The sequence below is a fragment of the Peromyscus californicus genome, unplaced genomic scaffold (assembly GCF_007827085.1).
Source record: "Peromyscus californicus insignis strain IS unplaced genomic scaffold, ASM782708v3 Scaffold_11__1_contigs__length_118956290, whole genome shotgun sequence".
Taxonomy (NCBI): domain Eukaryota; kingdom Metazoa; phylum Chordata; class Mammalia; order Rodentia; family Cricetidae; genus Peromyscus; species Peromyscus californicus.
In genome coordinates this window covers 66,439,983-66,467,250 of record NW_026294402.1, presented here as the reverse complement: position 1 = coordinate 66,467,250, position 27,268 = coordinate 66,439,983, and the positions used below count along the sequence as shown (strand labels likewise).

The 27,268-nt window shown below is 47.6% G+C and overlaps 1 protein-coding gene across 1 annotated transcript in view; it reads left to right on the top strand.

Moving 5' to 3' along the window:
* The window catches only part of Myzap (myocardial zonula adherens protein), a 92,771-nt gene that overhangs the window by 26,758 nt on the left and 38,745 nt on the right, over positions 1–27,268 (top strand). Inside the window, exons 3-10 of the mRNA XM_052713759.1 lie at positions 2,685–2,840; positions 7,059–7,151; positions 8,333–8,446; positions 12,000–12,152; positions 15,211–15,336; positions 16,862–16,990; positions 20,787–20,866; positions 22,714–22,819. Of these exons, the coding sequence (XP_052569719.1) occupies positions 2,685–2,840; positions 7,059–7,151; positions 8,333–8,446; positions 12,000–12,152; positions 15,211–15,336; positions 16,862–16,990; positions 20,787–20,866; positions 22,714–22,819 (957 nt within the window). The remainder of the gene's footprint in view (positions 1–2,684; positions 2,841–7,058; positions 7,152–8,332; positions 8,447–11,999; positions 12,153–15,210; positions 15,337–16,861; positions 16,991–20,786; positions 20,867–22,713; positions 22,820–27,268) is intronic.

Here is a 27,268-nt window from a genome sequence, read left to right as displayed (position 1 = left end):
GGAATGTAAGAACTATTCTTTTTCACTTGGTGTGTTTTAGGTATCTTCCAGTGCACATGCATCCTTTTCTCTGTTGAGACAGAGGCTCACTCTGTAGCCCAAACAGGCCTGAACTCACTATTCCACCCCAATTTGTCTCAAACTCAGGGCAGTCTCCCTGCCTCAGACTGCTCAGTGCTGGGATTGTTCGCATCTCCCAGGTGGTGGCATCCTCTGGGTCTGGCCACCAGTCACCTGGGCACCCTGCTGTGCTCTGTGTCTCCTCAGAGACCTGTGTTGTCGGCAGCCAGTTTTTCAGGAACTGGGTGGGGCCCAGGGCCGGAAGAACAGCTTCTGTTTCCTGGTCTGTGGGGAGTTTCATGGGAGCTTTTCCTTTTCCTAATTACCAGTCAAGCAAATTGGGGGTATCTGAACACCAGTGTGTCCCTCAAAGATTGGGGGTATCTGAACGCCAGTGTGTCCCTCCAGCACTGGGGAGATCTGAATACCAGGGTGTCCCTCCACCACGAACCACTTAGCAGCCCAGTCATTGAAACTGACAAACAGATTTCAAGGGTAGCAGCAGCACCCATGGGATCTGAGTGCCTGGGGCCCATATTCAAGCTGTTACCAGAAGCCAAACACAAGTGTCCCAGATCCTCCCATCTCACCTCTTCCCAACTTTGTACAGAATAGTAAAAAGCATTGGGTGTGTTCCCTCCCTTCTTTAAAAGTCCTTGTGGTAAAAGTACTCACAAATAATGCAGGGAATGAAGAAAAATAAATAAATGAATACAAAAGAAAGCTGCCCTTTTGTTCTTCAGCATCTCTAATGTGTTTCACTGTTCCCTCCTCAGAAATGCTTAGCAGTTTGTCATGAATCTTTTTGGGTGTTTTTTTTTTTTTGACTTTACAAACTTTGAATGTTTTCGGTCGTCTTTATTTTGTGACAGTAAATAATTTAAAACGCAAATTACAGTTTTGCATTTTAAACAATTTTCTGGGAAAAGTCTACAAAAAGGTAATTGAAAAAGTTGGTACAGAGTCCAGTGTGGTGGCGCATGCCTTTAGTCCCAGCACTTGGGAAGCAGAAGCAGGTGGATCTCTGTGAGTTCAGCCTGGTCTGCAGAGTGAGTTCCAGGACAGCCAAGACTATGGAGTAAGACCCTGTCTCAGAAACAAGAAAGAAAGAAAGAAAGAAAGAAAAGTCGGCGATGGAGGGGACTTGCCTGTACAGTTCTGTGGTGTAGACTAAATACTGACTGGGTCAGCTCCAGGGAGAGCTGTGAAGAAGCCACTTATCTGTGAAGTCTCAGCCTGGGTCTTGTTTTCTCTCTCTCTCTCTCTCTCTCTCTCTCTCTCTCTCTCTCTCTCTCTCTCTCTCTCTCTCGTTACTTCTTTAAAAAATATTGTTACTTTTTTTTATTCTTTGAGTCCCCCTACCTCTGTGTGTGTGTGTGTGTGTGTGTGTGTGTGTGTGTGTGTGTGTGTATGTGTGTGTGTGTGTGCTCGTGCATGCCCACGGCTAGTGGTCCACAGTGCCCACATGGAGGTCAGAAAACAACTTGTAGGAGTTCTCACCTTCCACCATGTAGATCCGGAGGACCAAACTCAGGTCATTGAGCTTGGTGGCAAGGACTTCTACTGGTTGCACCATTTCATCAGCCCTTGTCCCTTTTCTCTGTTTCTGTCTCTCTCCCTCATTTTTCTTTCTTTGTCTTTGTCCCTTCATGTTTGAGGAGGTCCCTACTCCATCTCCCCACATCTAACAAACCCTCAGCATGAGGAACAACCGTGCTTAAGACTAGACAGGATTAGTTTAAATGTGAATGTGCGGTTACATGCAAGCCATTTAGCCCCTTTGAACTTCAATGCCCTCAGCTATGAAGCAGAAGGAAAAGGCTGTGTTGGTGACTGATTGTGAACATTAAACATTGGAAGGAATTTTCTTGGTGGTCAAAAACCACTTTTTTTTTTTTTTTTTTTTTTTTACCTTTTCCTGCTTCCTGAAGCCTTCATCCTACAAAGCTATGTGAGATTTGGACATGGTCCTTTTGAATTGCAGCTTACTGATGATTCAAGATTTAAGTGCTAGATTAAAGACCAGCTAAGCAGAGTGAGAGATTCTTCAGGGCTAGAGTCACACCACCTCTGCTTGGCTTTCCAGAAGTATTTCATAAATGGACACAACAGGTTGTGTGCCAGCCCCACCTCTTTCCCTCAGAGCTTGGCTGCAGGGTCAACCCTGCCCTCATCGGACAGTCTCGCTACCCGATGACAGTCAACCTCAACTTCCCGCATTTCAGGCCATGTGGTTGGTGAGGGAGTTAAAGTCATCAGAGGAACTGGTATAAGGCAGAAAACAGTGTCAACTCAGTGCAAGGTTTTCATGACATAACTCCTCTGGCATCTTTGTGAGGATTAGAAATGGATTTCCCTTGGGAAAAAAGAGGTATGAAGGTTCTTACCAACGAGGATGGTGGACCAGGACTTGATAGAAGTGAGCAATTGATGCTTTCTCCAGGATGCAGGCAGCCCCAGCCCATGCCAGGTAGTCAGCAGACGCCAAGCTGGCATTCTGCCCCTTTACTTCTGCTGTCCAGGCACCCAGGGCTGGTTACAATCTGCTTAAACAAACACGGGTGTCCATTATCGCTGTGTTTGTGAGACTTATATTCTTTTTCTAACTTCCTGCCTTCTCCTAGCCTCCAGAACTAAGCAATGGAGAGTCCACCAGGAAGCTTCCTCAGGGTGTTGTCTATGGTGTGGTGCGAAGATCGGATCCCAACCAGCAGAAGGAAATGGTTGTGTATGGCTGGTCCACCAATCAGCTGAAAGAAGAGATGAACTACATCAAAGATGTGAGCTACTCGGGGATATTTTGTGTTTCTGTCCTTTGAAGCAGATAGGAGGGTGGGTGGTGTCGGAAGCGTGGATGGGAATGTTAAGTAGGCATTTTGAAAGTCTTGTTTGGGAGGGAAATGTTTCTTCATTTCTTTGTGATGATGCTAAAGGTGTAAGTATAATTCTTCAACAAGCTTCTCTTGGGTGGCTGTTCCTTACAGGCAGAGGGGTCATGAGACCCAGGGCCCCTGCTGGGTGTGGCGTGGAGGCTCTTGGGTGGTTTTGCATAAGATGCCAGACACACATAATGTATGTGTTTGGGTAACTGTATAAATGTGGGTGTTACTGGCTACTCATAAGAGAACCGCCAACTCAGAAAGAAGTGTGTCTCCCTGGAGATGAGTCTGGAGGTGGGGGTGTGGGGGTTCTGGGCAGGGTGCAACTGGGCTCTGGGTCCAGTTTTCTGTATCTGTGGACTTTTTCTTTCTTCAGCATCAAGATTGGGTCTCTTCTGTACACATGACAGTGTTTGGAGGTAGAAAATAGGACACTCACTTCTGGAAAGTTTTTGAAGTTGCCCTGCCCCCGTTAGGCTGCCCCTTCCAAGGCATCTTGGCCAATCACTGACAGGGCAGACCTGGCAGGTTCACAGGTTCACACCAATGATTTGGGTTGAGATGAATGTTGACAAGTCAGCTACAATAGACGAGGTACAGTCTCCGTGAATCAATGCAGTTTCTTTGTATTTAATGTATCGCCTTGGATCCTTTAAGTTGAGAAAGTCTGGGAGAAGTATATGAAGGAGAAAACAATTGGCCATCATCTACCATTCAACCTGTTTTGTGGTTAACCTTGTGGGTCGTTTTCTTCAAATCCTTGGATGGCTGTCTGTCGGTTTCTTTTTGTGCTACCCAGTGTCCCTTCCATCCACATGAGTCTGATTGATGCTGCTAAGCTCAGACCAGACTAGTTAGATGAGAGAAGAAATGAACAGCTCTGATGCCCATGGGCTCCAAACACGGCCCCACAGCTCAGTGCTGGAGGAGGCAAAGGTCCGCACTGGGCTGGAGAAGTCCCCCAGGCCTGGGAGCTCATTGCTTCTGCTTCCATATCAGACCCAGGTTCCTCTTAGTGTGGCCTTTTGTCCTCTCCAGGGCTCAGTTTACTCCTCTACAGGTGGGCTCTCATCCCTGAGGTCCAAACCTCCAGCTTTGTGAGCCTCATTTGATTTGGGACAGATGATGTGCAAAGCCATGTTGTCTAAGCTGCTGTCTGAGTTTTTGTTTTTAAATAACAGATCCATGGGCTGGGAGATGGTACAGTCCATCAAGTGCCTACTGCACAAGCCTGGGGACCTGAGAGTTCAGATCCCCAGTACCCATGTAAAAAATGTGTGGTTGCCGGCATCTGTAACTCTAGCACTGGTGGGGTAGACACAGGATGATCCCTGTAGCTCCCTGGCCAGACACTGTAGCTGAATAGATGAGCTCCAAGTTCAGTGAGAGACCCTACTTCAAAAAATAAGGTGGAAAGTGTAGCTGAAGTTTTCTCTGGTCCTGCCCAGCCCCATGGACCCTGCACCCGCGTATAAAATAATCACTCAGAAGCTTATATTAATTAAACTGCTCAGCCATTAGCTCAGGCCTACTGACTAGCTCTTACACTTAAACTCAGCCCATTTCTGTTGATCTATATGCCACCACATTTTCCATGGCTTTACCTGTGTGCCATTACATGCTGCTCCCTGGACGGTGGGCTGGTGTCTCCTGACTCAGCCTTCCTGTTCCCAGAATTCTCCTTGTCTGTTTATCCTGCCTATACTTCCTGCCTGGCTACTGGCCAACCAGCTTTTAATTCATCAACCAATCAGAGCAACACATTCACAGCATACAGAACATCCCACAGCAGGAGAGTGATCAAGGAAGATACCTAATGTTAACTTCTGGCCTTCAGACATGTGCACACATATGTATACACACCCATATATATACATATGCCACACACATACTCACATGTGAATGTGCACATGAACACACACACACACACATACACACATACACACACACACACACACACACACACACATACACACACACAGAGTGTATTACAACCACCAGTTGGTTATCTGACTTCTCAAAGATAGTATTTTAATCATGCAGAATGTTGGATCCCAGATATGTGTGTGTGTGTGTGTGTGTGTGTGTATGTATATACACAATTTATTTTTTTTTTTATGTTCATTGGTATTTTGCCTACATTTATGTCTATGTGAAAGTGTCAGAAGTCCTGGAACTGGTGTTACAGACAAATGTGAGCTGCCATGTGGGTTCTGGGAATTGAACCTGGGGCCTCTGGAAGAGCAGTCAGTGCTCTTAACTACTGAGCCATCTCTCCAGCACCCCAGATTGTTTTTTTAACAATGCAGACTTTCTCAAGGAACTATTTAGACCTTCTTCATTTATATGCTCTGTATAGCTTGGGTTTGCTTTAGAGGTAAGCCTTCTAAGTAGAGCTGAGACTCCTCTAAGTTTCCCAAGACAAATACAGCAGGTCCAGGCTAATCCTTGCTATAAATGACATGTGCTGAAATCACAGAACTGGTTCTGACCCAAAATTCCCACCCTCCACCGTGATCTGCAATCCAAAGCTAATTTCTAGGTCCCACCTTCAACGGCTGGTTTTAGATCCATGCCGGCCTTCACATTCCTCAGTGTGTTTATGTGTTTGTTGCCCTTGCTCCCTGATGGGAGACGCCCTGGCCTTATTGGCCTCCTACACCCTTCAGTGAGAGCAACACCCAGCTCAAGATTCTTCCAGTTCACCTCTAGTGACAGCACAGGAGTCAGCTGGGGTGATAAAGAGTTATTCGCCACTAGAATGAAGGCTCATGCTCTGAGCCTCTTCTTCCCAGTTGTTAGTGGTCAATGGCAAGAAAGTAGGCTATTAGAACTCATCGGGGGAGGGACTGGAGGGGTGGCTTAGGGGTTCAGGGTTCCTACTGCTGAGGACCCAATTTTGATTCCCAGCACTCACCCATGTCAGGCAGCTCACAAGTGTCTCTAACTCCAGTTCTAAGAGAGATACACCTTCTTCTGGCTTCTCCTGACACACGTGTGCATGTGTGCACACACACACACACACACACTTAAAAAATAAAATAAATCTAAAAAATAAAATAAATCTTAAAAACAAACAAAAACAAAAAAACCGTCATCTGGGGAATACTTGAGGTCTGGACTTCTCTCTTCTAACCCCCTACCAATAGCCATTCTAAAACAAATCGTACCTCACTGTTAGAGTTCTTGCCTAGCATGCGTGAGGCCCTGAGTTCAAATCCCTAGTACAAGAAAGAGAAAACAAACCCTCCGAAGCACAACAAGGAGTTTCTTCCACCAATAGACCCTCAGTATCAAGTCTTCCAGCACTGCTCCTAAACATTTGCATTTAAACCAAACTGCTTCCCTTCAGCCCTTTGTAAGCCAGACAGCCTGGAGTTTGCCTGGAGGAAGTTGCCTCCAGACTTCTCGATCAGTTGGGGGACTCCGGAGAAGTTTACCAAACATCTAAGGACACCAGAAGATGGGGAAACAGGGTTGTGTATCAGCTTCCCTCTTAACGCCCCAGTCCAGACTTGCACGGTGTTTGCTTGAGTGAGGAGCTGGGGACCACTTTCCTCTTTGTTACACCGTGTGCGTTCTGTTGGTAATTACTGAGAAACTGACATCTGAATTTATGGCCCCTTCAGGCCTCACATTTTTCCACCTTGCATTCTAGACATTTAATTGCTTTTTGGCATTTGGAGCAGAGAGAGAGAGAGAGAAAATTAGAGGTTGCTGCCTGCTTTGGAGTGTTTTTAGCCTCGTAACCATGTGTTTACAGTTGATTAGTTAAAAACTTCCTGCTTGTAAAAACATGTGATCGGAAGGGGTAAACTCTGTTCAAATGGTGTTTGATGGTGATGGTGAGTTTTAACAAAAACGGTTGTGCTTCCGTTTGTTGCTTGGGTAACGTAACGTTTACTAATCCTTATCCTCATTGACAATACACATCGTTTGGATCATTTCCATTGTTTCTAACTAGATGTTAAAAGTGATCTTGTCACTTAATTTGCTACATGTCTTATTCTTAAGGGTTTTTTTTTTTTTTTGTGGATCTCTCTCTTATTAATAAAGTTTCCAGTGTCTTCCATGAAACTATTGTAACTTGATGTCTAACTAGCGTTCTTGTGGCTGCAGGTGAGGGCCACTTTGGAGAAGGTGAGGAAGCGGATGTATGGAGACTATGATGAGATGAGGCAGAAGATTCGCCAGCTCACCCAGGACCTGTCGGTAAGTCCACCTGTCCGTAAGTCCATGCCCCGGCACTGTGGCCGTGAGAAGATGGCAGGGCTTGGGACTTGTGCTCAGTGGCCTGGAGATGTTTAAAAAGCTCAGGCTTCTTATGAACGGAGTCAGACTTCAAATGGACTAACAGGACATTTTCTTGAGTTATAGATTGAACTTTATTATTCAAAGGAGAATGTCTAATAATCTCCCTTAGAGTTGCATTACAAGGGCAGTACATACTCTTAACTGCTGGGAGATGGCTTAGCCATCTAGCCCCTACCCAGATCGGTTTTAGTTAATGACCTACTTTACAAAAAGATATATTTTGCTGTTTTGAAAGATGAAGTCTTGTGTAGTCCAGGGCGGCCTCAGCTTTGCATGAACTTGAACTCCTCATTCTGTTTACACTTATGCAGCGAAAGGATTACAAGTGTGTACTGGTTTTCAGGGTGATGAGGATCAAACCCCAGGCCTTGTGCAGTCTACCAACTTGGCATTACCAAGCCACAGTCTCAGTCCTCAAATTCCATTTGGAAGAATTTATTCTACAGCTGGGCGGTGGCGGTGCAGGCCTTTAATCCCAGCACTGGGGAGGCAGAGGTAGGCGGATCTCTGTGAGTTCAAGGTCAGCCTGGTTTACAGGGTGAGTTCCAGGACAGGCTCAAAGCTACACAGAGAAACCCTGTCTCAAAAAGAAGAAGAAGCCGGGCGGTGGTGGCGCACGCCTTTAATCCCAGCACTCGGGAGGCAGAGGCAGGCGGATCTCTGTGAGTTCGAGGCCAGCCTGGTCTACGGCGCGAGATCCAGGAAAGGCGCAAAGCTACACAGAGAAACCCTGTCTTGAAAAACCAAAAAAAAAAAAAAAAAAAAAAAGAAGAAGAATTTATTCTACAGATAAGCTCCCTCACATGCAAAATGACATGTGGATGAACTAATTTTTTTAGCATCATTTGTAATAGTAAAAAAAAAAAAAATGAAATTTGCAATCCACACCAAGAAAAAGAATGTGTGTTCTCTCTTTCCTGGCCAGCTAAGCTAGTTCCCTGACCCCAGGTGTTGGTTTGTGATCTATAGTTTTACTGTAAATATTACTGAAGTAGATGTGGCTACTCTTAGAAAATCTCTCCCTCCCTGGAGTCTGTGGGGTGTGGGTTGGTCTCGAGTGACTGTCTTCCTCTCTGCAGGTTTCCCGTGCTCAGCAGGACTACCTAGACAGTCACATCCAAGCGCAGTCGTCAGCCCTGGATAGCTTCAACGCCATGAACTCAGCATTGGCAGCGGACTCTGTTGGCCTGCAGGTACCCCTCTGCTTCCCCTTAGCCTGGAATCTTCTCTCTATAGGGCAGTGAGCTTAAACAGGAGTGGAGCCTCTCTGCAGAAAAGTCACAGAATGTCCTGTGGTCAGTCATGGTCCTTTAAGCACAGGCATGGTAGATGGTAAATGCAGTTACTGGAAGGTGGGGAGGAAGTCGGAGGAAATGCTTCCAGTTGAAATGTGAGCCTCTGCCGGGTTCCCGTGTCAAGGAGGGGTTTGAGGCTCAACTCTGGGATGGCCTTGTCTCCTGCCCTCCAGGTACCTAAGTGGCCCTCTGTGTTTACACAGCACATCAACTACCTTCTCCTTGTAGCTCTGGTGCGTCAGGAAGTCCCACTTGGTTACAGAAAAGACATGTTTATCCAAAGACAACATGCAGCCTTTCATGGGAAGCAGCTCTCACAGGAGACACTTTTTCTTGATTTAGGAATGATTTTACATTGTAAAGAATCATGTGTATTACAGTGAATGAAGACATTCTTAATAGATAGACATTCTTAATTAAGACCTACCAGAGATGGGCTCTGAGCTAACCATTAAAGGGTTTTCACTCTCTACTCTTCCAACCAAGAGTTCCTGCCTAGCATGCAGGATTGCCTTGCCTAGCAAGTTCATTTGAAGATGTTCAGAGCAAGCCCTTGGTCTTACTTTCCAAATATACAATCATTTCTGTCATCCTCCGAGTTTATTTGGCTTATCTTTTTATGCCTCTTAAATGTTCAACCCGCTCACTTCTAATCCTTTCTCGTCCTGTGTAAATAGTTTTGTGGATAAGCAAACAGGCCATCATACTGGGCTCCTCCATTTCCCATAGAATTTAGTATTCGCCAGCCATAGTTGATGGAGCCCCAGAGGCAACAAAGGTCGGCCAGCTTCCAGCAGTGGGTGGGGCGGGGCTGTGTTTGGGTTTGTCTGGGATGCCCATTTCTGGTTGGGCTGCAGTCCCATGCTTTTCCTGGCTCCCTTTTGTGTATGCCAGCTTCCCTCTGGCCTCAGGCCAAGCCCCTGGTTTATCCAGGGGCCCTTTGTTCCCTCTTCCTATCTTGAAGGGAGATTGCCAAGGCCCTTTTTCCTTCCCTCTTGGAAACCATTTCACTCCTCAGCTTTGCCCCACCTGAGTTTAGACCTGCTCATATGTGCACTATGGCTCTGTTTTTTTCTCCCCAGAAGAACAATACATTTTTAGGCAAATTCTTCTCAGGTGCTTTTTGGTTGACAATCTAGGCATTTACCTCATAGGTCACTTATTAGAACAGGGTAATCCCTAATCCAGTGGCCCCTAGTCTCAATCTTGGGTTGCCAACAGAGCCATGCAACTAGAAGATTACACCATCGGTCATGTCTGAAGGTCATCGGCTTCTTACTTGTGCAAGATTCCAGCCTCTTCCACTTGTCCCTTCTACTCACGTTTGTCACTACTGACAGAGACCAGACTCTTGACTTCATTTTGTAGAGAGGCAGAGCTGGACAAACTGTGAAGTTAGTCTCCAAATCCTGACTTCTGTGGATAAACTGAGGTCAGCAGAGATCAATGACATTAAGTATCTAGCTAGTGGCAGAGACAGGATTAGATAGATCTGATCTCCTGGTCAAGGCTAAGTGTTTATGTATCCATTTTTTTCCCAGAAGGACTTGGACATTAGGCTAGATGTCTTCTGCAACTCCTGGAATCTTGCCATGGCCTCAGTGTTTCCTTTGGTAACTTTTTACCTCCACTGACAGTTTTTAAAGTGATTCAAATGAGCTTAGGTATATTGTTGTCCAATGAGGAGGGGTGAGGAATCTTCAGAGACCAGTCATCCATCAGAGGACAGAGGAGATAGACATGCCATCTTGTAGGCAGACTTTCTCTGTCCCTCTAGTTAGATCTGTCCTTCCAGCCGGCCCCCAAATAACCACACAGAGACTTATTATTAATTATAAATGATTGGCCAATAGCTTAGGCTTTTTTCTAACTAGCTCTTACAACTTATTTCTTATCTACACTCTACCACCTGGCATGTTTTTTTTTTGTTGTTGTTTTGTTTTTTGTTTTTAATCACAGCATGTTCATCTTCTAGGCATCTCCTCTGTGTCTGGCTAGTGACTCTCCTCCTTCTTCCTTGAGCCACCCCCATCACAAGTCCAACCTAACCTCTACCTACCTAGCTATTGGCCAGTCAGCTCTTTTATTAAACCAATCAAAAGGCGCCTTGGCAAAGATACATCTTCACAGTGTACAAAAAGATTATTCCATCACACCATCTGGCACCAGGTTCTGAGTCTTGCAATCTGAAGTTGCAGATAATGCCCACACCCCAGTGTCCAGTGGTGGAGAGTCTGGGGATTGTGGGAATCATTTCTCTCTAATTAAATAGAAATAGAAGCAACAAACAGCAGCATTATTATCTAATTAGTTCTGCCCACCTGAGTGTCCTGGAGCAGCAGACAGTCAACAGCATTTTTTTCTCCTGAGACGTGGTCTCATGTAGCTCAGGCTGGCTTCAAACTCACTGTGTAGCCCAGGATGACCTTGAATTTGACCTTCCTGACTACTTGTTAAGTGTTATGATTACAGGCCTGAACCACCATGTGTCATGTATGCAGTGCTGGAGTGGAACTCTGGACAGTGTGCATGCTAGGTTCCCTGTGTATTGCTGTGATAAAACATCTTGATGAAAAGCAACCTGGGGAGGAAAGGGTTCATTCGGCTTACACTTCTACATCACAGTCCATCTTCGAAAGAGGTCAGGGCAGGAACTTAAACAAGGCAGGGACCTGGAATCAGGAGCTGATGCAGAGACCATGGAGGAGTGCTGTTTACTGCCTCGCTCAGCCTGCTTCCTTATATAACTCAGAACCACCTGCCCAAGGGCAGCACGGCCCACACTGAGCTGTGCATCCTCACATCTGCTATCAATCAAGAAAAATTCACCACCAGCTTGCCCACAGGCCAGTCTGATGGGGGCATTTTCTCAATTGAGACACCCCTTTCCTAGATGCCCCTGGCTTGTGTCAAGCTGACTAAGCAGCAGCACACTAACCAAGCCCTCTACCATCTGAACCACACCGCCAGCCCCCTTAACAGGCTCTCCACACTTGTTGGGCAAGGCTGTTCACTTCATCTCTACCCTATAACATGCTTGTTTTTTATTTCATTGTGGAAATATGGAAAAGACAAGGAAACAACAAAATAGAAATAAATCTCAATTCTCTCATGGGGTGAAAGGGGTTTGGATTTATGAATGGGATTGGCCTGTGTTTACTGCTTTACACCTGCTCCACCCCCACCTTGTGAAATGGTAGCATTATGAGCATTTTCCTTGAAAAAAGATTCCATTTAATCTATCTTCCCATCCTAAGCAGTGGTAAGTCTAACAGTCTACAGCTGTTGGGGATTGTAGGGAAGGCTGTGGTCCACTAGACCACAGTGGGACAGGCCTCAGCTGCTGTGGGAATCCCTGGTCCCTGCCTGGGAGCCGCTACAGCAGAATGGGGTGACACTGCTGTGTGTTCTCACACCACTAGATCTGGGTTTTTCATTTTCACCCAAATAGAAAACCCTTGTGGATGTGACTTTGGAAAATAGCACCATCAAGGATCAAATCAGACATTTGCAGCAGACCTATGAAGCATCCATGGACAAGCTTCGGGAGAAGCAGAGGCAGTTAGAGGCTGCTCAAATGGAGAACCAGCTGCTGAAAATGAAGGTAAACCATCGGCCTGGTTCCCACTGACCTCTCTCTCTCTCTCTCTCTCCTCTCTCCTCTCCCCCTCTCCCCCTTTCCCCCTTTCCCCCCTTCCCCCCTGTCTAATTCTTCATCTCCCTTTGCCCATTCTCTTTCTCATCAGGCTTCCTTACCCACAGGCACTGTCTGGAGGTGCCAAGGAGGTGTCTGTGCACAGTTCCCTGCCTAGAGTTGGGGTGCTGCACAAATACCCCTTGGGGGATGCCTTTCTTAGCCTACAGTAGTGTCCTCAAGGTCTTCCTAGAAGCCATCATGACATTGTGGTTATGTTATTGGGAAGGCCAGTGCTTCCTGGGTCTAGAATATACTCATGAGCTTTGGGGGGCTCTCCCTTCACCATGTATATCCTCTTTGAAGTCCCAAGGACTGCCCCTGCCCTAAACACACACACACACACACACACACACACACTCACACACACACACACACACCAAAGATCTGTCCCTCTTAGCCCCTGAATTGTGTATAGGCCTAAGATGAACTTTGAACACATCAGTGGGCCTTCCCAAAGTTTTCACTCAAGCCTGTGGGGGTTTTATTTTTAAAGTTTTTTTTTTTTGAGCTGAGGATCAAACCCAAGGCCTTGTGCTTGCTAGGCAAGCGCTCTACCACTGAGCTAAATCCCCAACCCCTTATTTTTTAATTTTTAAAGGTACCTGTTACATAATAGCGAATACATTTTTATACATGTATGTGTGCATTTTGAGCATATCCACCCCACTCTCATTTATCACCTTCCTTTTCCCAACTCTTCCTCCTTCTGCTTTTATGTCTTTTTGTGTATGTGAGTGTAAGTAGGCTTAGTTACAGGAGTGTGTGTGAGAGATTCTTCAGGGCATTATAAGCAGTTTGCCAATGACTACACCACTGAAAAAAAGTCTCTCTCCCAGCCGCTATCAACTGCCTACAGATGCTCCGGAGAGGGCGTGGCCTCATGAGCCCCTCCTCCAAGACTGTGGTTTTCAGGTTATGTACTGTGCAGCTTTAAGCTGTTTTGCGGATCCTGTATAACTGATGACCTAATCCAGAGTATGCTAATGAAAAGTGGAGCTGCTAATAATTCAGTCAGGAAAGCCGGCTGGCAGTGTGGCCTTCCCTGTGTCTGCTGGGCTGCACTGCAGACTCTGTTGTTCCCCTCTGGGCTCCTGCTATTACAGCCACCTGGGGCCAGGCTTAGGCAGAATACCTCAGCCCTTCTTTGCTTTCCCTTCAAATAAGCCAACTCTTTCTGTTTTTACTATTTTAAATTTTGTGTATATGTATGTATCTCAGTGTGGGTTTGTGCACCTGAGTGCAGTGCCCATAGAGGCCGGAAGAGGGCATTAGATCCCTCACAGCTGGAGTTACAGGTGATTGTGAGCCACCTGATGTGGGAACTGGGAAGTACTCTTAATTGCTGAGCCATCTCTTCATCCCTAGGTGGGTTTTTCTTTCTTTCTTTCTTTCTTTCTTTCTTTCTTTCTTTCTTTCTTTCTTTCTTTCTTTCTTTCTTCCTTCCTTCCTTCCTTCCTTCCTTTTTTCCTTCCTTCCTTCCTTCCTTCCTTTCTACAATTTTATACATTCTTTTTCTCACTAGGAATTATATTGAGCACAAACTCTTTGGGTCTGTCCTGTGTGTTCCTGTTTGCTCTGGGGTGGTATGTCACCAGGCATGGCAAGATAGTCTGACAGTCCAGATCCCTTGTGTCCAGCCTACAGTGACCTCTTTTAGAGACCCAGGTCGAGTTTGATCCTGACCACTTCCTTTTGTTTTATCCTTCAAATTAAAAATGAAAGGAGTTCCAGGGACTCACGATGCTGCACATGACTGGAATACAGTGTGAATGACCTCAGGCACAGCCCTTTTCCATGGCTCCTGTGCAGTAGACATGGAGTGTGGGGCAGACCCATGTTCTAAGCTAATGATAAGTTTTGCTTGTGAATTTCCATCCCGTGACTTCTCAGTACTGACACTTTCCCAGAGATGAACATTCAAGGGTGTCAAAAGGGACTTGTCACATCTTTGGAGTAAACACTATGCAGCTTATTAAGGCCAAAGGGCACCTCCCTTCCCCCCGAGGTGAAGTGCTCACATGCTCGGGCATCTTAGACAAGCAGAAGCCTGATAGGGCAAGGCACACCTGCAGCAGTGTTGGGTCAGTGGTATGAGGTTCTTACTGAAGGCCAGAAAGGAGACATCATGCCTGGAGCCCCTCCCCACCCACCCCAGCTCCAAAGACTCTCTCAAGCTGCACCTGCTCTGGCTGGCCACTAAAGGCTCCCAGCCCAGGGGCCCCACTAGGCCAAGATGCTTCCAAAGACAACAGTTTGGAAAGCATGCAGTGTGGGAAAGATGAGTGCAGATTTCTCATTTGTGCTTAATGAGACCTGACTTAGAGATGCGCTTGGTTAGTGCAATGAATGGGATTGATTAGACAAGCTAACTTCAAAATAACCTGTGTACACATGTGCATATAGGTGCATGTGTGTGGATGCACATGTGTATATGTATGAGTGTAGCTCAGAGGTCAACTTCAAGTGTAGTTGCTCAGGAGCTGTCCATCTTATCTTTTCAAGACACAGTCTCTCACTGGGACCTGGGGCTTGCTGTTTATAGCTGACTGGTCAGTGAGCCCCAGGGATCGTCTACCTGTCCACCTGTCTGTCTGCTCAGTGTTGGGAGTTACAAGTGTGAGCCACCATACCTGGCTGTTTCATCCCCCCCTCCCCTTCCTTCCCCCCCCTCTTTTTCTGGCATGGGTTCTGGAAAAACTTTACCAACTGAGCCCATCTCCGCAGCCCCAAGAAGTGACCTTCTGAAAGATTCGCTCCCTGGAACACCTTGTCCCAATCATCCTAAATCACTTAGTGTACAATGCCATCTTTCACTGGTGTGTGCCCTGCTCTGCCTCTCTCCCTGCCCTCCTGCTTGCTGCTCCTGTCTACCAGAGACCCCTGGGAGTCACGCTCTGGTCTCTGTGTGTAGATGCGCTAGAGAGGCAAGGTACAAGCTGCAGTTCTGTAACAAGACTCATTGCAGGTGGAGTCGTCTCAGGAAGCCAACGCCGAGGTGATGCGGGAGATGACGAGGAAGCTGTACAGCCAGTATGAGGAGAAGCTGCAGGAGGCACAACGCAAGCACAGTGTGGAGAAGGAGGCGCTCCTGGTGCGTGTGTGCTGCTCAAAACAGAAGGCGTGGGATGTGGCCGGCAGGTTTAACAGGAAGGTTTTGTCCTCAAAGGGAGTCATGAGGTTGGATGTGAAGAGGAATCAGGGGATTCATTCATTCATTCACTATCTATTTCATGTGTGTTATATGCATATGTGCACTGTGTGTACAGGTGTCCCTACTCATGGGTGCACTTGTAGAGGCGAGAGATTGATTCTGGTAGTGTACCTCTGCCATTCAACACCCTCTTTATTGTTTATTTATTTTGAAACAGAGTTTTCACTGAGCTTGAAGCTTACCATTTAGTCTAGGCCGCTGGCCAGCGGTTTTTCAGAATACCCACCGCTGTGGCCCTGTGTTGGCCCCCACGGTGCTGGGGTCACAGGCATGCACTGTCATGCCCGGCTTTTACTTGCAGGCTGGGAATCTGAACTCAGGTCCTCCTGCTTGCACAGCCAGCCAGCTCTTCACCCACTGAGCCACCTTCCCGGCCCAGGGAATTTATTTGATTGTTCATTCGCTCCCATTTTTCCTCCTTCTGGAGTAAGCCACTGTCTCTGTCTCCAAATACACGTTTCTCCAGCTAATAGGGCCATTCGCCCACATCCGAGTGGATCCTGGGTTGGTCTGTTTGCTCTATAACCTCCCATGTCCCTATCCTGGATTATACCGTTGCCCCCCGGTCTTGGGAGCTCCACCCTCTCCATCCCGAGGTCTGCTATTCCCACAGAGGGAAGTGACTTGTGTCCTCAGAGAGTCATTCTCCCCCCTCCTGCTGGCTGTGGGATTGGACTGTGCCTCTGACTAGAGGTGGGCTCACATCTTGGCCTCGCTAGGAGGGCCCACATTCTTTGAAGGAGTCCCTCTGTGTCTGGTGTGTCTGTGTCCTTGGAGGTTTAATCAATGCCCCAGATGTTTGGGTTTTTCCAGAAGAGTAAGTGGCTGTGTTGCATCGTGGGAGGAAGACCTGGGAGTTCCTCATTCCGCTTCAGTCGTATGTTGGCCCGCACAGTGACACTGAGCATTTGTGCAATGTTATTTAAGCCTTCACAGGCTATTTTGTTTTGTTCTTTTTTTTTTTTGCACCTTTGGAACATACACTTTCAGGAGAGAGTTACTGGGCCCATTGAAAAGCCCACGAGGGGCCAGTGTGAGTACTCAGCAGGTAAAGATGCTCACCTGCTGAGCTCGATCCGAAGCCCACACAGTGGAAGGAGAGAACAGACATTTGATGGCTATCCTCTCACCTCCACACTTCTGACCTCCACACATGTACCCTGGCACCCATATCTGCCACCCACAAAATAAAATAAATATAAAATCTGAAATAAACTTAAAGAAGAATAGCTACACGACGTGCTTAGTTCGGAGGTGAAACCAGACTCATGACAGTGAGTTCACGCCGTGTGAGAAACATGGGCCCCAGGGTCCTGCCTTCACAGGGAGATCAGGACCCGGTGAGGACTTAGGTGAGTCACCTGGGTCTCTAGGCCTTGCTGAGGAGAGCGTGTGCCTGTTGCAGGAAGAAACCAATAGCTTTCTGAAGGCGATCGAAGAGGCCAATAAAAAGATGGAGGCAGCCGAGCTCAGCCTGGAGGAGAAAGACCAGAGGATCGGGGAGCTGGACAGGTTGATTGAGCGAATGGAGAAGGTAACAGATGCAGCCTGGGCCTGCTGCCCCCCTGCCCAGTCCCTCTGAGCCTGCTGCCCTCCTGCCCAGTCCCTCTGAGCCTGCTGCCCCCCTGCCCAGTCCCTCTGAGCCTGCTGCCCCCCAGCCCAGTCCCCCTGGGCCTGCTGTCTCCTGCCCAGTCCCCCTGGGCCTGCTGCCCCCCTGCCCAGTCCCTCTGAGCCTGCTGCCCCCCTGTCCAGACTTCCTGGGCCTGCTGCCCCCCTGTCCAGTCCCTCTGAGCCTGCTGCCCCCCTGTCCAGTCCCTCTGAGCCTGCTGCCCCCCTGTCCAGACTTCCTGGGCCTGCTGCCCCCCTGTCCAGTCCCTCTGAGCCTGCTGCCCTCCTGCCCAGTCCCTCTGAGCCTGCTGCCCCCCTGTCCAGTCCCTCTTAGCCTGCTGTCCCCCTGTCCAGATTTCCTGGGCCTGCTGCCCCCCCTGTCCAGTCCCTCTGAGCCTGCTGCCCCCCTGTCCAGTCCCTCTGAGCCTGCTGCCCCCTGCCCAGTCCCCCTGCGTCTGCTGCCCCCCCTGTCCAGATTTCCTGGGCCTGCTGCTCCCCTGTCCAGTCCCTCTGAGCCTGCTGCCCCCTGCCCAGTCCCCCTGGGCCTGCTGCCCCCCTGCCCAGTCCCCCTGGGCCTGCTGCCCCCTGCCCAGTCCCCCTGGGCCTGCTGCCCCCCTGTCCAGTCCCTCTGAGCCTGCTGCCCCCCTGTCCAGATTTCCTGGGCCTGCTGCCCCCCTGTCCAGTCCCTCTGAGACTGCTGCCCCCCTGTCCAGTCCCTCTGAGACTGCTGCCCCCCCTGCCCAGTCCCCCTGGGCCTGCTGCCCCCTGCCCAGTCCCCCTGGCCCCACAGTTCCTTTGAAAACCTGCCCAAAGCGTCAGAAGCCTCAGGCCTGACTCCGGTCAGTCCCCCGTTTTCAGGGCAGCGCGTCCTGTGACGTTGAACCAAGTCCCTGTCTTCCTCTCTGGTGACTGTTTCTATGGTTGTTGGTTCCTGTGGTGTTGGCAATCGAACCCATGGCCTCGTGCGTGCCTGTTAGGCAAACCCCAGCCCAGCCCATCAAAATTATTTTGATACATTTTTAAAAAAGTCACCTGTAAAATTGTTTCTGCAGATGAATATTGCACCAACTAGCTTTGTGGGCTCTCTAGACGTGCTCTTTAACCAGGTTGAACCTGGTGAGGCCATGTATGTGGAGGCTCCCTCAGCACCCCGCCCCTCTTGTTTCTGGGGTATGTGTCTGGGGCAGGTTGACTTTTCCATGAGGCGCCTGGGGCCTGAATGGGATGGGGAGGCAACCTCAGCTGTGTGTGGTCAACAGGCTGCCCGTGGGGGGAGGGGGAAGGCTTACAGAGCTGGCAAGCCAGTCTTGGGCAGGGGTGCACAATGAGGCAGGAAGTGGAAGAGAAAAGACAGGACGGAAGGAGAGGAAGAGAAAGCGTGGTGACATTGAGCAGCTGACAGCTGACTTCTGGGTAGACTCCTGGAGTGGAAGGGCCAAAGCTGGGTCTGGTTTCTGGAAAACAGCTCTCTGGTTACGCCGAAGTTGCCCACAGCACTGACCCACCACGGGCATGATGTAATTAGCGCCACGTGCCAGACCCTGCAAGCTGGAAACCCCAGCCTAATGGTGGAGCAAGGGCATGTTTAGGCTTCAGATAGATCTGAGGATGGGCCTCTAACCTCTCCTGACTGGCCTGCCATACAGGCCTTTCCTCCTCAGACAGGGATGGTCACAGGTTCCTTTCCCTTGTATGTCTGTGTCCCCACCCCCACCCCGAAAACAGAGTCTCATCATTTAGGTTTGGAGCCCATATAACTTGTACCAGTGTTTTGGGTAGAATCACTGAGAGCAGATGTGAGGCAGAGCCCTTCTCCGAGGAACTCTCGAAGCAAATCCCACCCCCGCCCCCCAGCAGCAGGGCTCCGCAAATGTGTTTTAAGGGATTTTGCTATATTAATATCTATAATGTATGTCTCCTACACACTCCAGTGATGACAGGCACTGTGCCATTATGAACATTTTCCTACCTTTTAAGAAGTAATTGTAGCCGGGCGGTGGTGGCGCACGCCTTTAATCCCAGCACTCGGGAGGCAGAGCCAGGCGGATCTCTGTGAGTTAGAGGCCAGCCTGGACTACCAAGTGAGTTCCAGGAAAGGCGCAAAGCTACACAGAGAAACCCTGTCTCGAAAAACCAAATAAATAAATAAATAAATAAATAAAAATAAAAAAAAAAATAAGAAGTAATTGTAAAAATTCTTACTGTTTGGGGCAAACTTAAATTTACACATGTATGTTTATGGATTCAGCAAAGCGCATGAAGCATGTAGCTCGACACACCTATGTTTCTTATTGCTACTGAAATAAATTGCCAAAGAGTCAGTTTCTGTTCTGGAGGTGAGAAGTCCCAGAATGAAGAGGTTGGCAGGATTTTAGAAGTTCTAAAAGAAAGTCTATTTCCTTGCCTTTTCTAACTCTGGGCACTACCTGTACTACTTGCCTTGTGGCCCATACGCTGGTATCAGAGTCAGCCATGTGATATCTCCCTAGCTCCCCGATTTTTAACTCTATTGCCTCCTCTAGTACGAGCTCAACTCTACCCATGAGTGTAGATGAAATTCTAAATAGTCTTATTAAATAAGAAACAGAGCCAAAATAAGAGTTAAAAGCCCAAAGGTCAGAGCAGTAGCCAAGAGCTAAGACCACCTCATCTTACCACTGGCTGCCGTCCTTCCCCTGAGAGAGAGACCTTCTTCCTGTGTCCTGTCTTTTTATTGCCTTTCTGTTCTGCCTTCTCATTGGTTCTAAAACCAACCACATGACTTCCTTGTCACTGCCTGTCTATACAGACCTCCAGGTCTCTATGGTTGGTACTGGGATTAAAGGAGTGTGTCACCATGCTGGCTGTATCCTTGAACACACAGAGACTTTGCCTGCCATGTGATCGGATTAAGGGCATGAGCTACCACTACTAGACTTCTGCTTAATGGCTTGCTCTTAGCTCTGATCCCCAGGCAACTTTATTTATTAACATACAAATAAAATCACATTTCAGCACAAATAAAATATCACCATACATGAGACTCTCCATATCATTAACCATGCTTGCAAAGTTCCCTTTTCTGTGTGAGTTGATGTGTTTATAAGGGACCAACCCTGAACTTCTTTGTGTGTGTGTGGAACAATTGTTCTGGCCATAATGGCTATAATGTATGTTTTATAAGTAACTACCCCTGTGTAAACATGATGTGGTTGGTCCATAGGACATTGCCAGAATTTCAGAGCCTCTTTGCTGGATGATTTTGAAAACTATCAGGAATTTTTCAATGATTTATGATATTGATTATCATTAGTTAGAAATAAAAATTTTCAAGCTGGGCAGTGGTGGCATATACCTTTAATCCCAGCACTCAAGAGGCAGAGGCAGGTGGATCTCTGAATTTGAGGCGAGCCTGGACTACAGAGTGAGTTCCAGGACAGCCAGAGTTACTCAGAAAGACCCTATCTCAAAAAAAAAAAAAAAAAAAAAAAAGAAAGAAAGAAAGAAATATAAAATTTTGTAAGACATGTGATCCTGGGCTGGTGCTCATGTGATTTGATTAGAGTGTCTTGTCTAATCCATAGTATGTCTATGCACTGGGCCCCTTTGGGTTTTGAGCTCTGGGCTAGTAGATGTGTGAAACCCAGGGAATGATGTGCCGACTTGGACACCAGAGCGGGGTGTGTCTGGTGTTCATCTTCCGTCTGGCTCCATCCGGCTCCATTTTATCGTGTATGTTTTAGGAACGGCATCAACTCCAGCTCCAGCTCCTGGAACATGAAACAGAAATGTCGGGGGAGATTGCGGATTCTGACAAGGACAGGTGAGGCGAGCTGGCCTTGGACTTGGAGCAACTCAGAGGTGGACACACATTGTGTGTGTGTGGGTGTGTGTGTGTGTGTGTTCATGCACACAGGCCAGAGGACAACGTCTGGTATCCTACTCATCACTTTCTACCTTATTCCCTTGATCTAGGGTCTCTCAATGAACTGGGAGCTAGGCTAGAAGCCAGCAAGCCCTGGTCACCCTTCTGTCTCCCCTCCTACAACACCCTACCCCACAGCTATGCTCAACTTTTTGCATGGGTATTGGGGATTTGAACTCAGGTCTTCATGCTTGCCCAATAAGTCCCCCTCCCCACTGAGCCATCCCCCAGCCCCATGTGCCCTGTTTTGGCTCATTTGACTCTTGCGTTTTCATTCATGTGGTCCTCACCCGGTACCGACCTATGTAGTCCCTGTGACATTGGCTGAGAGCGCCCAGTGTGGCTCCAGTTCCTTCAGGAGCTTACAGTCACATCTCACTGCCCTAGGCTGGCTGTTAGTTCAGCGGGACACATCAGAGATGGCCACAAACACAGACGTCCAGTCTGGGTGTGCTCATGACCCTGAGCGTCACAGGATGCACCTTGTTAATGAGATAACTCATCAGCGGTGGCTGATACCGTTTGTCCTGGAAATTAATTTTAAAGTGTTGCTTGTTTCCAAGCCTTACATTGCCCTTTGGCCATGAACTTGTAAGACCCTGGATGGAAAATACAGGAGTCATTCATGGCCTTTTCTAGAAATCAAAAGGCAGAGAGGAAGGAAGGAAAGAAAGGCTGGGCAACTTACCTGACCTCCGAGGCTCTTTGCCTAACTGTGGGATGGAAACTCTTTTTCTAAGTGAGGAATGTTGATCAGATGCCTATCCCTTTGGCTCCCACTGTGAGGGAACTTCGACCTATTGCCTGCTGCATAGTATGTGCTGGGGAAAAAAATCTGTTTTCCTCAATTAAAAAAATTATGTTTATTTATTTATTGTGCAGGTATGTATATGTTTTACAAATGTTCCATGGCATGAGTGTGGAGGTCAGAAGATAATTCTTGGGAATGAATTCTTTCCTTTCATTATATGGGTCATGTGGGTAATCAAACTCGGATCACTAAGCTTAGCGGCAAGCACCTTTACCTGCTGAGCCGACTCACTTGCCCTTCTCCTGTAACTTGAGCGTTTCCAGAGTTGTAGGGGTCCTTACTAGTTTCTGCTTTGGTGCTAAAGAGGGACCTGGTGTTGCTGGGAAATGGACAGTGACACTGAACACTTCTTCCCGTGTTCTGCTCTCACGATGCACAGAACACACTTGTCTACCAGCTCCTTTTGGTTGGTTTGAGCACAGCAAAGACAGAATAATGTCTCTAATAAAAGCCCAGAGACGTTCTGTGGTGCGGGGCAGGGTGCAGCGGAGGGCTTTCCACGTGTGCCTCGGTTGTTCAGTAAGTGATGGCCACAGCAGAGCTGGCTGCAGGCTTTCCTGGACTCCACCCCTGATTGAAGGGGCTTCACTGGGTTCTTAGACTCCCCTTCTCCGTCCCCTAATTAAGATCACTGACTGCCTGTCCCAGTCTGTATTAACCCCAAGCAGAAATCCTCTCACGCCTTCTCAGTGGAGAAAAAACTCATTCTGCCCCAGGAGGTACAGACATGTCATTGTACAGAGGAGGGGACCTGAAGGTCATCTGTGCACTTTCTGGGGTGATGTTGATTCCGGGTTGATCCCTAGAGTCCATGGAGAGGAGGGTGTGGCTTGAGTTCGAGTTTTGGTTCTCGCAAGGCTTCTACAACGCTGTGTCTTTCCCTGCTGCCGTGGCTGTTCCGAGTCAGGGCCCAGAGCTCTCTCTTCTTCCTTAGGTACCAGCAGCTGGAGGAGGCATCCGCCAGCCTCCGGGAGCGGATCCGACACCTAGATGACATGGTACATTGCCAGCAGAAGAAAGTCAAGCAGATGGTTGAGGAGGTAAGCTCTCCCAGAAGCCTGGGACCCGGGACAGCTTCCCGTGGTGGGGAAGAGATAGCACTCTAGCTCACGCGTGACTTTGCCCGGGCCACTGTGGTCACAGCCCAGAGGGACAGCTCCCCTTGTGTGCTGTGTGGACCAATGATTGTTCCCTTCAAAGGAGGGTTTTCTCTGGACCAAAGTATTGGCCAAGTGCAGTTCACAGTGCATACACTCTCCAAGGACAGTGGCACCACATGTGAGTCCTGTAGTTTAGGGGATAAAAGGTGACAGAAGGCACCTCAGCTCAGGTTTCCGTGTGCCTCCCGAATCCACCCTCATCTCCCGCACCAGCTGCTGTGCCCTTTCTCGGCTCCTGGGTGTCCTCTCTCCTGTCCCATTCCTTCCTTCCCCATGATGCCCTGCTCCATGTGGCCCCTCTCCTTCCTCTCTCTTGTTTCTCCTCCATCTTCTCCCTCTTCTGCATCCTTCCTCTCCTGTGTGATACGAGAAGTTACATATTTAATCTGCTGGGGATTTATCATTCTGTTTTTTTTCTAAATGAGAAGAAAAGCAGGTAGGTTGAACATTTAGTTCTCTAAAAAGAAAAAAAAATGATTTTGACTTGGCTTATTATGGTCTGTCCTCCCTTTCCTGTGATACTCAGTAGAAGAAAAATCGGTTTGTGGTTAAAGCTGGTCACATGCCATTGTAGATGTTTCTTAATTAATTTGAAAAATGGATAGGATAGAAAAATAACAGTAACTGTTATAAGAATATGTAAGTAAGGGTTCTAAGAATATCTAGGGTCTAATTCTTTAGCTTGAAGAATAAAGTCAAATGAATTAAAAGTTTGGTTGGCAGAAAAAAACAGGAAAAACTATTTTACTTACAATAATCACTACTTTAAGATATGCGTCCATTTTATGTATGCTTGTGCATGTGTGTGCTCATGTGCATGCATGTTCCATGTGTGTGTGCATGTGTGTGGAGACCAGGAGACAACCTTGCTGTCTTGCCATCAGGTACCATTTACCTTATTTCTGGAGACAGGTTCTCTCACTGGCCTGACTCTTGCCATTCTGGCTGCCTGGTAAGCCCCAGGCATACTCATGTTTCCACTTCTCTGGGTATGGGATTACAAGTGTGTACCACCACACCTAATCTGTACCACCACACCTAGTCTGTACTACAACACCTAGCCTGTACTACAACACCTAGCCTCTACTACCACACCTAGCCTGTACCACCACACCTAGCCTGTATCACCACACCCAGCCTTTTCCATAGGTTCTGGGATCGAATTCTGATCCTCGTACTTGCAAGAAAAGCACGTTACCAACTGAAGCTCTCCCCAACTCTATGACTATTTTTTAATGAATCATTAATATTTGAACTGTAGCTACTTTCAATAAATTACATACGTAACAGATAAAAGCGTATCTACTTTAGCTGTCTAGGAAATGCGGGTATTCCTGTGGTAGGGGTAATACGGTCAGGGGATTATGAGGGTGGGAGGAACACTTCGTTTTATTAGGTCTAGAATAAACTTTCACAGTAGACAAAATCTTGTCTCCGCACAAGAAGTCAGACACACCATGTCGAGTCTTGTATGGCTCTCACACAAGTGTCCAGGGAGTGGGGTAGCAGAAGCTGGGGAGGAGCTGGGCTGCATCTTCCCTGACTCATGCACCCATGTGGGAGCACCATCATCCACAGTGATGGGCAGAAGTGTGCTTGCCAAGGGAAGGTATCTGTCGTCTCGAGGGACCTTGGCTGTCAGAGCACACTTCTCCACTCTGACTTCCCCACATTTAAAGTGGGAGGCAGAAGTGACGTCTTAATTAGTGGGATCCTAACTGGGGCTACCATTTCCCTGTCCTCACAGCAGGGGTGTGCACTGCTCATGTCTAGTACTAGAGAGGCTCTGAGTAACCTCGGATTGACTGGCTTTTGAGTTAGTTAAATCCTTGTCTATAAGGCGTTGTGACTGACACCAAAGTCAGAGTTGGGTTTTTTTTTTTAAGTACTTTCAGATAACTAAAGAATTCTGTGTTTTTATCATATTTCCAGAGTATATTCTTAATTAAAGGAACACACACACACATACACGTTTAGTTCTCAGTATCTGAGGCATTTTGTTCTAGAGCCTTCTAAGGACCCCAACATTTTTGGATGCTCAAGTCTCATATATAAAATGGCCCTGTATATGTACACTACAGTTGTAATCCTCCTGTGTATTTTTAAAAAAGATTGACTTGTACTGTGCTCGTGTGTGTGTGTGTGTGTGTGTGTGTGTGTGTGTGTGTGTGTGTGCGCGCGCGCGCTGTCTGAGGTCACTGCTTGTTTCACCCAGCAGAGGGCGTCAGATCCCCTGGGGCTGGAGTGGTTGTGAGCAGCAGCAGCAAGTGCTCTTAACTGCTAAACCACCTCTCCAGTCTCCCTCCTGTGTATCTTAAATCATTCTAGATTTATACTTACAATACTGAATATAGTATAAATTGTTGTTTTTCTGTCTTGTTTAGAGGATCATGATGGGGAGAAAAATCTGTACATGCTCAGCACAGACGTAATTTTTATTTTCTCCAATATTTTTAATCTGAAGGTGGTTGAATCCACGGTGTGGATCCCATGGATACAGAGGGCTGAGCCGGCATGTGTGGGGTGTGTGTTTAAAGAGGGAAGCGTGCAAAGACTGAGAGCCGGGCCTTTTATTTCACATTTCCCACACAAGCTTCTTGAATTGAGTGTGGAAGATTGGTCAGTGGAGAGAAAGGGCCCCGCACCGTCAGGACAGCGTTGCGAGGGGTGCTACTGCCACCTACCGGCTGCCTGGGTTTTAACAGCGAAAGGAGATTTTTATTTTTAAAAGTCTGTATTCTGAATTTAAGATCTTTAAATCAGGAAGTAAAAATAATCAAGTTTGTCCAGCACACTGTGGCTACACCTACAGAAAAATAGAGGTTTAAAAAAATCTTAATTATTGTGGGCACTTAGGTTGTTTAAAGTTAGAAACGTGGAAGAGTGACGTGGACAAGTGAGTGTGTTCAGAGGAGCCACCAGGCTGGAAAGGAGACAGGAGTGTGTGTGTGGGGGGGGGGCGCGGTTGGAGGGACTGAGGAAGACATGCTGAGTCGGGGTGCTGACTGGGGTCTTACAAAAGGGTTTGTGGCAGAGGGGAGTGTTATTTTGGTGCAAGTCCAGGCCAGAGCCACTGGGTGGCGCTCTCAATGAGGAAAGTATTGAGTCTCATTCAGAATACAGACAGCTTTTCTGATACTGGCTGCTCTGAGTAAATAGTCCCAGATCACAGCTGCATCCCTTACAAAGGGAAAGGGTGAGCCTGGAGCTTGCTAGTGTTGCTCCTGGATCCCATGTGATCGGGTAGTTGGTGGAAATCTGCTGAGTTTGGCAACGTTCTTTATTTTATTATTTCTTGTGCGTGTGTGTGCGTTCTGTGTCTGTTACTGTGATCTCAGCTTTGTCGTTATATAAAGAGAGTCGACACAAAAACATAGCTCTCACCTCAAAGGGAGTAAGAGAGAGTTCATCCTGGAGCCAGATATGAATGTATGAATGACCGTACCTGGACACATGCATTCAGGGTACCCCGATTGCCATGTTCCAATGTGGCTAACAGTTTTGGGAAGTCTTTGTAGTCACACCACAAAAGGAAGTCATAAATCAAGGCACTTTCCAAATCCATTGTTAGGAGCTTTGGGCAGGCAGGGGACGCTCTGCTCTAGGTCTCAGGTGTTGTCTGATGACACCCTTAGCTGTGGGGTTGTTGAAAGCTAATGGTCTGTTAAGTTAATATAGCTCAGAAGGTTTCACCTGGTAATCACGAGGGTATTAGGTCAGACACAGCTGGGCAATTAATAGTAGCCTAAGATAATTTGGCTCTGGACCTGCAACATTCCTACTCTCCACAATCAGCAGGTTCCCACCAGTCTTCCAGCCTTGCAGAGTCATTTAACATAGGTGTGGCTTTTTATGAGAACTTCGGTTCACTGTAACAAAATCAACAAAGTCACAACGCCATCACCCCAGGTCACTCGGGCCTCGTTTTGAAAACTCCATACCGAATTAGTCACTGTGGAATGCTGAATTCCCACTTTAGTGGAGAAGTGTATTTTTATCTGTCAACACCTGGTACCCGGAGGGAGAGGCACATTGGAGCTAGGGGCAGCCACGGGTACAGCTGCTGCCAGGGATGTTTTCCTTCTTTCCCTTGAAGTCCAAAAGCTTGTCTCTGTCACCGCTTCACCTTCCCCGAGGCTGGGACTCCTCAGGGATGTCTCCGGCCATTTTTTGGGTCCTATTTTGGCGATAACAGCTTTGAAGGAAGTGTCAGTGTGAGTTTATTGATCAGCCCCAAACATCCAGCTGTCGCTGCCGAGTCTCTTAAAAACCTTTTGTGTTCAGCAATATGTTTTCCCTACCTCAGTGGAATATCTTTGTTTGCTTTGC